The following is an 11499-nucleotide window of genomic DNA, read 5'->3' as shown; positions in this document are numbered from 1 at the left end:
CGGTTAAAATGCAGGAAAAACCAGCAGAAGAAGGAAAGGAAGTACCTTTTTATGATCGGGAAGGCGATGAAGGATGTTGGTGATTCAGAAGGTTGAAGAACGCTGAGAGCTTTTTTGCAGAAGAGAGTTGGAGCGTCTGAGAAAACGAAGAAAGTGATGGAACAGTGAAGCGAAATGAGTTTAAGGGTTTTTCGAAATGGGTTTGGGAAGCGCAAACGTTAACTGAAGGCAACCGTTGATGAAGCCACGTGTCGAGCGATGGGTGAGGTGTTTGGTGGAGCGTCAGAGAAGCAGAAAGTACAACCGCTTGAAATTCTGCGCCAGTGCCACGTAGATCGGTATTGACGTGACTCTTTTAGTCTTTTCGCTGGACAAGTCTTCGCTTAAGACTGGGGGGGCTTGTGTACCGCCCTGGTAGTCGGAAGTGATGACGTGGCACCAAGCTACAGTATAGGCGTGTTGACGAGACGCCAGGTTGGCAGAAGGGAAGGAGGTCGGGGGGCTCGTGAAGTCGCCAGTTATGAAGTTGGCGTGCTCCGATCTCCAGCATACCAGAACCGGCGATCACCCAGTTGAAGATGAAGTCGCCAGATGTAAACCAGGTGACCAAGTGATCAGAGATCGCCGGAGCAAGCACATCGCCGAAGATGAAGGTGGTGCAGATTATGAAGGCGGCCGGCGAGACCACAGGGAAGGTGTACGAGGGCACCCTAACTCGCCAATTCTAGTAGAGATCGCGCTCCCAAGTTAGCTATGCACTGGGCAGTACCATGCATAAGTAACTTAGCCAAAAGAGAGTCAGAAGCAGCGCCCAAGTCAAGGAGGCTCCAGATGATGGCACGTGTACGACTGGATGCGAGCCACGTGTCCAGGTCTGTAACTGCCAGGAGAGAGAAAGTGACCAGGTATTTAAGGGTTCCCCAACGAACTTTTGAGGTACGCACGTTCAGATTGTATTCTTTACGCTTGCGAGTTCTTGAGCATACTGTGAGAGAGAACATTGCACGGTTCCTTGAGAGTTCTTGAGTTTTGCTCTTGAAGTATTTGGTGGTTCAGTCACTGACTTGGGCGTTGGAGTGCGATCGGCCGCAGCGGCGCCGCTCTGTTCTTTTGCAGGTTCTTGAGGTGGATCGCGACGAAGGACGGAGGTTGAAGCGGTGCACACGTCGATCCAAGTTTGACGAGGCAAGATCCAACGTTCTGGTCAACAGGCAGGATCATCAGGCGCCCACCGTGGGGCCGTGTAAAACAGAGGTATGACATTAATAACATATTTTATAAGGCAAACTCTTCCCGCAAAGGATAGGCTCCTCCCTTTCCACACCGAAAGTCTCTTTTTGATCTTTGATAGAACAGGTTCCCAGAAAGAACACCTAGATGGATTACCACCAACAGGTAGTCCTAAGTAGGTGAAATGTAATTCCATTAGGCTACAGTGGAGTATTTCAGAGTACGTATTCATCACATCCCTATCTATTCCAATTGCTCCTATTTTACTCTTGTGGAAATTTACTCTAAGGTCAGAGCTTAATTCGAAACATCTTATTATAGCCTTGATAGCCATGATATTCTGCACACTGGATTCACAAACGAAAATGGTGTCATCCGCAAACTAGAGTAAATTCACAGCTACGTTCTTGTTCAAAACTTTTATTCCCGAAAATAGGTTTTTTCTTGTCGTTTGTTTTACCAACCCTAACAAACCTTGTGCCACAATTAAAAATAAAAAAGGTGTCATCGGGTCCCCCTATCTAAGGCCTATGGAAGGTTTGAATTCTTTTGTTGGGCTATCATTGACCAGAACAAAAAATAGTAGCAGATTCTAGGCAAACTCTGATCCACTGTATCCATTTTTCCCAGAACCCTAATATGCCCAACATGTAGAATAGGAACTCCCAATCCACCGAATCGTGTGCCTTTTCGAAATCTAGCTTAACAACCACCCATGTTCTCCTTTTTCTTTTAAGTTCATCCATAACCTTGATCACTACAAGGACACTTTCTAATAACTCTCTATTAGATAAAAAAGCTGATTGTGACACATTGATCACCTTCTCAAAAACTTTTTTAATCCTTCTAGATAACATCTTAGCCAGAGTCTTGTATAAACACCCTACCAGTGAGATGGGTCTATATTCATCTAGAGATTGAGGGTTCTCCGAATTTGGAATCAGCATTATGAATGATGCATTGCAGCCTTTCGGTATCTTCCCTTCACTATGAAAGTATTTTACTGTACCAACCACCTTCTTTTCTAGTAGATCCCAATGCTTCTTAAGAAAACTGAAGGTTATTCCGTTTGGATCGGGGCTCTTACTACTATCACAATCTTAGATTGCATCCTTAATTTCTTTCTCTCTAAAAGGTTTAACCAACAACATGTTATCTGAGTTTGTTAGGGCTTTAAATTCCACGTTATCCAACCTGACACCTATATCCTCAACAATAAACATCTTATTTTTGTAGAACTCTTTAACCATCTCTTTCACCTTGTTTGGTTCTTCCATCCATGTTTCGGAACTATGAAAATGTACTCCTTTGATCTCATTTCTCATCCTCCTCCATTTAATTGTTGGAAATATTTGGAATTGGAATTTCCCTGTTTAAACCATGATGCCCTTTACTTTTGTTGTAGGAGGGATTCATTTCTCATGTTAATAACCTGTAACTAGCTTAGAAGCTCCCTTCGTTCCCTGATTTTATTTCATCCAGGTTATCCACATCATTCAACATATCAAACTCTTGTATTTATTCATAATATCAAGTTTGATCATATCTATATACCCAAAAACCTCTCTCTTCCACCCTTTCCAAATCACTCTTTAACATTTTCAATTTCTCTTTTAACATCTGAAATTTGTTTCCCTGAACCGATTAGCCTTCCTATTTTCTTTTTACAAAGCTGCCAAACTCCTTATCTTCCTGCCATATATCAAGAAATCTGAATGGTTTTGGACCCCAATCCACCACATTTGATTTTAGCATCAAAGCACAGTGATATGATATTTGTCTATCAAGTACAAATCTGATGACTTTTTACGGCAAGTGCACCGCTTTGTCAGAAGTAATAATTGTCCCTAAGGACGAATATCGGTCCCACAAGGAACAATGAATTATCAAGTACAATAATTGCTAAATATAGAACAAAACAATTAAAAGTGTATTTAAAGTGGTTGTGTTGGCGATGTTCAATAAGAAAACAAACAAAGAGGTAGTTGTTTCAATTGAAAAAATAGGGATTAGGTTTCATCTCTCTCACTCTCATGTATTTTGATTAGAATGTCAATATTAAGTTCTTTGATTGAAATTGATGCCCGTATAAAAATCATTTATATCGATTCCTCGCATATAAAATCCTTAAGAATGTCCCCTAACTATCGATCCCTCGCATAATTATAAGAACAACTTAGAACGAAACTCAGACGTTTAATAGCAATTAACATTTCAAGTCTATTCCTTGCACTCAAATATGTTAAGTATTGTTGTTTAGGTCCGAACCCTAAAAATACCTCCCAGTCAGATTTAAGATTCTCAATTTGTCACAGAAAATTAAAAGTAAAACAACAATACCAATAATCAATCAAGAACTGAATATTAATATATAAGATATCACCTCAATACACAAGAGTTTGAGCAGATTACTCCCAATCCCAAAGGGTAGAATTAGCCACGCATACTTCTAGCACCTTCCATTCTCCCAATTGGGTTACAATTCACTCTATGGTGTTTTCCTCTAACCCTCTATTTATCCTAGTTTTCTTGGGTTAGGTTGCTTCCTGTGTCGCGCTAATGGGCTAAATGATAAAACATAAAAAGACCCAATCTTTCTTTGCATCTTTTTCCATTCTGGGACCTTCCAACTTTCTCTTTTTAGCTCAAATTATTCTTCTCTACTCCAAATCTTCAATCCTCCCTAGAAATCTACGATTAAGATCAAATTTGGGAATAAAATGCTCTTATTCAAATAAAGCTCATAAAAAATGTAAAAAGGTATAAATTCATAAATTAAGGATTATTTTATATGTAAATTAGCAATAAATCCTCATAAGTGCCTATATTTTAATATGAAATATTACTGAAATTAGGCACTTATCAAAATCCTACATTGTTATCCCCCCAAAACTGAAAACATTTTTCAATACTAAAAGTTGGCATCTTTGTTTCCTATAACCATACTATTTTAACACCTTATTTCCTAATGAGCTCCTTAATATATCTCCATTTTACAAAACTCCCAAACCCTCTTACATTCAAAGATAGTATTCTCATTGATGACCCTTTTTGTAACCTCACATGTAGCAATTGCAATTGAGATAAGCAAATATTAACTGAAAATAAGCACATTATCTTATATCTCTAATAGAAAACCACCTGCCACATGCACCAATGACCTTTAGGTGCTACACTTCAAGCCACATTCTATTATACATACACCTCCCTATCTTTTTAGGGTTAACAACATCTATTAACAGGTATTTTATCTCTAGAATCACAACAGATAAAATATCTCTTTATCTGTTATCTCCAGAATCACAATAGATAAAATATCTTTTTATCTTTTATCTCCAGAATCACAAGAGATAAAATATCTCTTTATATTTTATCTTATATATTTATAAAATATCTCTTTATATTTTATCTTTAAACACATGCAACTTGAATTTAAATCATAGCACATCATTAGGAAACTAGACCCATTAACCAAATAGGCCCAACAGCGCTACCTTGACTCCAGGTCCATGGCCGAGTTGACCTCTGCCCTACCCGAGAACTGAGTAGTAGCTGGTCCAAGACCAAGGACTGAGCTCCTATACAGTACACAAGCCCCCCAGGCTCGAGCTGAGTTTGGCTAAGCGAAAAGGCTTTCAAGTGCTTTGGCCTTTAGTGAACTTATTTCCTTAGCCACTACAGGCTAATGATCGAATGTGGTGCATCTAGAGGTATCCTACCTTGATCTCGCTAAGTACTTCTCCATGTGGTGCATGTTCGGATAATTGTGCCCTTTTGTGCATGGTGATTCTTTCAACATGCTTGGTCACGTGCCCTCGTCATCATCAACCTTTTCAAGGCACTTGCCAGCGTACCACTGGACAATTAAACTATGCAACTTGAAATCATCTCATAGAGTGCCCAACTTGGGTGATCACGGGCACCTGCACGACTTGCTCATCCTTCACAGTGTCCAGTTCTCACATGGCATCAACCATGTTGTTAGCTCGACATATCCTGCACTTAGCCAAATTTATGCACTCTCTTATCCAGCAGAGCACCTAGAGCTCGGGTGATACAGACTTAGGCGACTTACCTGCGTCTCGGGATAGGTTATCTACGCACTTGCTTTTCTTGCATAGCACCTACAACCCGGGTGACACCGGCTTAGGCGACTTACTTACGTCTCTGGATAGCACTTTTACGGACTTGCTCACAAATTAAACAACATGTAAAGCAACAATAAGCAACACTAATAACAATAATGCATCATAAGCGACATTTATTAGATGGCCTCGTTAAAAAACCCTCTTTAAGGGAAAAAGAGCGCCACCTGTTCAACAATATAATTCAGCTTAACAGCAATAAAACTTGAGGTTATTGACATTCCAAGCCCGAGGACTAGGTCCCTCCTCCAGTGTTTCTAACCTGTATGCACCATTCCCCGACACTTCGACTACTCGATACGGTCCTGTCCACTTTGGAAGACAACCTGTTCTTTAGCTAGTACGGATGGGCTTTCAAAGTGAGAGCTTGCCCTCCAATATGGCTTCTCTCTTCTGTTCTTCAGGCTCCTCTCATAACACTTTTGAGCAACTTTCTGGTCAGACTTGATGGTAATTACTTTCCCTCCAAAGATGGCAACTTCATCTTTATATGCTTCGTTGAAGCCACGACACCTAACCTGTTTATAGAAGGTCTACCTAAAAGCAGGTTATAAGCGGAAGGGATATTTATAACGATGTACCTGACAACTATAGTTCGTGCAGCTTCCTCATCAGAGAAAGTGGTTCTCAAATTGATATACCCTCGCACCTCCACTTGGTCCCCTGCAAAGCCCACCAAACACTCATCATGCGGTCTCAGCTGGTCAGGGGACAGTCACAGATTGACGAATGTTGACTAAAACATCACGTCAACCGAGCTTCCCTAGTCAATGAGAACTCGATGCACTCGCCTTCCTATGGTCACAATAGAGATCACGACCGGGTCATTGTCATGAAGGACCACCCCTACTAGATCAGCCTTGGTAAAGTAAAGGGGCGGGTTTGGTGCATCATCAGGTTCCTACGTCTCTACTGACATCACAGCTCTCGCATATCGCTTTCTATTGCTGAGCTCCCTCCTCCTGAGAATCCACCCAAGATCGTCTTTATCTTGCCATACATCGGAATCTCGTGCGGGGGATCTTTTCTCAAAGTGTCTCCCCGAGGCTCTTCCTGCCTGGCCTCACAATACTCCTTCAAGAACCCTTCATTCAGCAACTTTGCTAGCTGACGTCCTAAAGCCAAACATCGTTCAATGTTATGACCGAACCCTTTGTGAAAATTGCACCAAGCATCCTTTTTAGGTCCCAGATTCCTCTTAGCCTTACCAGGGAACCTCAATTTTTCTGCTACTGCCGGTATGGCTATCAATTTCTTGTAAGATATTCTGAATTTAGGGCGGACCTCCTCTTCCCTGAACCTTGCCCTAGGGTCGCCTCTCTTGTAAGGCGCATGTCTGACTGCCGACGTCTCGTGGACCCTCAAAGGTCGGGAAGCCTTGTTGGTATTCCCTGGCTTAGCTGGCTGAGAATGCGAACTACCGTTTCTGACTGTGACTGCCTCTTCAACATTGATGTGTACGACTGCTCTTCGCCTAATCTCTAAAATAGTCTCTGGCGGGTTCCGGATTAGGGTGTTGCAGAATGGTCCTGACGCAACCCCCTGTCCAAAACCGGTAACCATCACCTTCTCGTCATGGGTTTGAAGTCTGACGGTGAGAGCCCAAAACCTGTTCAAATACACCTTCAACATCTCTCCTTCCTTTTGTCTGACATTGAAAAGGTCATACAGCTCAGGGGGTTTGACTTGATTGGCGTAAAACTGTTCTCGGAATAGTTTGGCGAACTGAGGAAAAGAGGTGATGTGGCCATTAGGGGGCCCACTGAACCACTGCATCGCTGTAGCTGTGAAGGTGCCCATAAACATCTTGCACCGCCCTGCGTCTGATCCTCCCGAAATAGTCATCTAGGAATTGAACATTGTAAGATGGTTCTCAGGGTCTTCGGTTCCCGAGAAGGTAATCTTAGGCGTGACATAGTGTGCTGGTACTGGTTCATCTATGATGGCTCTCGAAAAAGGATATGGGCAATTCCTCGTGGGCACACCCGAGTCTCGCTCCCAATGGGGTCGCAAAACACGTTGTTGCATGTCTTTGCGTAGATCCTCATTGTTCTTGCGCAACTCTTCTCACAGATGCACATTGGCCTCTTGGAGAGTCCTGATAGTCTCCATGAGCTGTTGTAGTGTGGGAGCCTCGACTCCTCTTGGTGTCACTGACATTGGTTGTGGTTGCACTGGTTGTGTTGGCTGTGCCAGTTGCTCTAGTTGCTATGTCGACATTGGTTGTGTTGTCTATGCAGCTTGCGTTATCCTTACATTCCGCATCTTGCTTAAAAACTTTGAGCACAAGTGTGGATGGGATCAGGTTTTATCGGGCCCCACGGTGGGCGCCAAATGTTCTTGCCGGTTGACTTGGCCGTCGGTTGTCTCGCGACTGGTTCAAGCTTCGGTTATCCCTTGTGGAATCTGCTCTTTTTGGTTATTGAATGCTTTTACCTGTAGAGACAGAGGGCTTCCTTACGGCCGTTTGCACTCCGACGCTCAAGTCAGTAAGGGCTGACAAAAGCAACAATAATTCTCAGTGTAGTGTGTAAAAACAACGTTTAAACACAGCGTACCTTCACCTAGGGTTTCAACACCTTTTTATAACCGCACATGTAGCAATTGCACTTGAGATAAACAAATATTAATTGAAAATAAGCACATTATCTTATATCTCTAACAGAAAAGCACCTGCCACATGCACCAATGACCTTTAGGTGCTAAACTGCAAGCCACATTCTGTTATACATACACCTCCCTATCTTTTTAGGATTAACAACATCTATTAACAGGTATTTTATCTCCTGAATCACAACAGATAAAATATCTCTTTATCTTTTATCTCCAGAATCACAATCGATAAAATATCTCTTTATCTTTTATCTCCAGAATCACAAGAGATAAAAACATCTCTTTATATTTTATCTTATATGTTTATAAAATATCTCTTTATATTTTATCTTTAAACACATGCAACTTGAATTTAAATCGTAGCACATCATTAGAAAACTAGGTCCATAAACCAAACAGGCCCAACACTGCTACCTTGACTCCATGTCCATGGCCGAGCTGACCTCTACCCTACCCGAGGACCGAGTAGTAGCTGATCCAAGACCGAAGACCGAGCTCCTGTCCAGTACAGGATGAAAAAATCCTTTATTCTTCGTCCTCTATGGAACACCCTCCACATCTCTTATTCACCAAAATTACTAGGAAAATTTGTGAAGAAGAAAGTTGTTTCATTTTTATTGTTTTGTTCAAAAGCTCTCGACCCAGGATTCATGTTAAGCATGTGCTCATGGCCTATCCTGATACATTTTTTACAGAGAGGGAGATAGTATTTAATTTGAGATGTGTGTGATGAAAAAATATTATTTTTCAACTTATTTTTTGATTGCATCTACTTTGTGTTTCCATTCGAAACGCTAACTTATTATTATTATTTTAATAATTTGTATCTTGCATCCACTTTGTGTCCCCTGTTCTAGACTCAATATTATTGAGTCACTTAATTTTTTTTCATTGCATCTACTTTGTGTCCTCATTCTAGACGCTAACTTATTATTATTATTTTAATAGTTTTTAGTATGAGTTGTCTCCATTGTGGACACAATTTGACATTTATTTTTGTGCCAACTTGAGTACACTTCACCCATGCTAGTGGCTTCTTTTTTATATCCCCCACTTTTTTGTTGGCAGCTAAACTGGACTTTTCTTGTACTGAGTCCGAAAATTTGAGACCAAATTGAATTTAAAAAAAAAATACCAACGAAGATAGATTCAATTATATCTCTTGTCAAGATATCATACATTACTATTGAGCATATTATTCATCAGTTAAAATAGATTCAAAACAATTTTGCAAGAATAAGTCCTAAGAAACAAATTTAATAGTAATCAGTCACACACTAATAATTTAAGCTTACTAACAATTTAAGCTTATATTATAAATTGTTTAAATTTATTTTCTAATTGATGATATTGGATATAATAATTGTTAGCATTTAAAAAGAAAAGGCTATTTAACTAAACTTTAATACTAAATCTGTGAACGATTCCTTGTTTGAATTTTTCTTGGATTGATTAATGGTATATTAATTAATTTATAACTAATTTAATGGACTATAATTGATTTAATCAAAGTAAATATGATTAATATATTATTCTCCATTTAATTTCATTCCTCATTCTTTTGTATTTAATTCTATTTTGATTCTATTTAATTGTGTTTTTATTTTATTTTTAAATCAAATCCCTAAATTTTAGGCTTTGATTGTTTAGTGTATGGTATGTGTTTAATAAATAGTTAAGAATGAATTGATTTTGTGAAATTAAACTCAAGGTTGACCAACTAAATACATTTTGTTTTTAATTGTTAAATCTTTTTATGTATAATACAACCTAAACATTCAACATTGGTATTTATTTGAATAGAATTTGAAATTTGATACATTAACATTGGTTGTTAAATTTGTGTTCTTGATTGCTGTGTGATGAGTGGGTGGGGTTCTTTGAAGTGTCTGCTTGGTGCATGGGAGTGCTGAGTTCGCTCGAGAGTTATGAGAGTTTTTTTTTTCCCGTAAATAACACTCTTTTGAATAATATATTTTCCAATATCACCTTTTCCCCTTTAACTTTCTAAATAACACTTTTTTTTTGGTCATGCTGAGAACTCAATTCATTTTTTATTTGCTGGAAAAAATCACTCTTAGAATTTGGTTTCTGATAAAGTAATTTGATTCCCTAAATCATTATGTTGCTGGATAAATGCCATAAGTTTAAACCTTGCATGAGGTTCATATTTTTTTCCAAAACCAACGACACATTGTGTGTTGTCATCATCTTCAATATGGACACATCGATATGAATTCCTAATTTCATTCATATATATTGGACACCAATAAAATAAATCAACAAAATATGACTTGTCATCATTTAGGACAAAGAAATGTAGAATGAAGTTTTTAAGAATTGATAGGGGCATGGATTGATAAATCTCAACTGAAGCAGTTGATTGACTGACAAAGATGGTGGAATGAAGCTCATCAGTGATGATTTGGCCATTGCAATGCACCAAAGCCATGATACTTGCCGAGGTCATTTTGTGATAGTCATAAACATGCAAAAATTGATCTGAATGAACCCACCCATCAACATGTTGGAGACTGGGAAGAACACATGCAATCATATACCCAACTATTAAGTGGTTCATATATCAGTCTAGGCGAACACGAAAACAAATAACTCCCTCAAGAACCACCACAAGAGCATGGGGTTGTTGGTCTTCCCGATGAAGTCTTCGATCCTTTTAGTGAGGATGAAGATAACATTAGGAGGCAGAAGAACCACGTGCATACCATACAAACAATTAAGAACATGAACATACTTCATCTTATGTCCCACCAGAGCATTTTTTGCACTTTCCACCTAAACTACCTATGTATGACCCAAAATTTAATGCCTTTGATCGCGACACAATAGGGGATCCTCTAAGGACACTTTTTGTCGGGCAATAGTTCGACACCAATGAAGAAGCTCAAGATGCCATAAATCATTTCCACATTATTAATCATTGCATGTACAAGGTGTCATCATCAAATCAATCAAGGCTCTTAGTTCAATGTGTTCATGATGATTTTGCAGGGAGGTGTAGAGAGATTTTGCGATCCAAGAATCAATTGTGGGAAATTATGAAGTTGAAAGGTGTTCACACCTGTGTATCCCTTATGATCTCACAAGATCACAATAAGTTGGGTATCAAATGATTGCACAAAGCATTCATGAAATCATCCATGTTAACCCTTCTACACCAGTGTCGACCATAATAGCGCACATAAAGTCATCCTTGGGGTATACCTTCACTTGTAATAAGGTATGTCTAGGAAAACAATTGGCCATAGAAAAGGTATATGGCAAGTGGGGAAAGTCATACCAAAAATTGTCAGCACTTCTAAATGCAATGCAACTTTACGTTCCTGGGTTGATTTGAAAAATACAGACCCAACCTACTTATGAAGGAAACCAATTGGACGTGGACCACATCATCTTAAAGAAGGTATTTTGGATGTTTAAACCATGCATTGATGGTTTCAAATTTTGCAAGCCGGTGGTCCAAGTTGATGGAACTTTCTTGTATTGTGAA

The 11499-nt window shown here is 39.5% G+C and overlaps 1 protein-coding gene across 1 annotated transcript; it reads right to left on the bottom strand.

Annotated features, from left to right (window-relative positions):
• Positions 1–6293: 6293 nt before the first annotated feature.
• On the bottom strand, positions 6294–7151 carry LOC137817853 (uncharacterized). The gene has a single exon (XM_068621079.1). It carries the CDS (start codon positions 7149–7151, stop codon positions 6294–6296), a length of 858 nt encoding a protein of 285 aa, XP_068477180.1.
• Between the last annotated feature and the right edge of the window lie 4348 nt (positions 7152–11499).

The sequence above is a fragment of the Phaseolus vulgaris genome, chromosome 10, assembly GCF_000499845.2.
Source record: "Phaseolus vulgaris cultivar G19833 chromosome 10, P. vulgaris v2.0, whole genome shotgun sequence".
Taxonomy (NCBI): Eukaryota; Viridiplantae; Streptophyta; class Magnoliopsida; order Fabales; family Fabaceae; genus Phaseolus; species Phaseolus vulgaris.
Note: the sequence above shows the minus strand (reverse complement) of the source record. Positions and strands in the feature narration are given on the sequence as shown.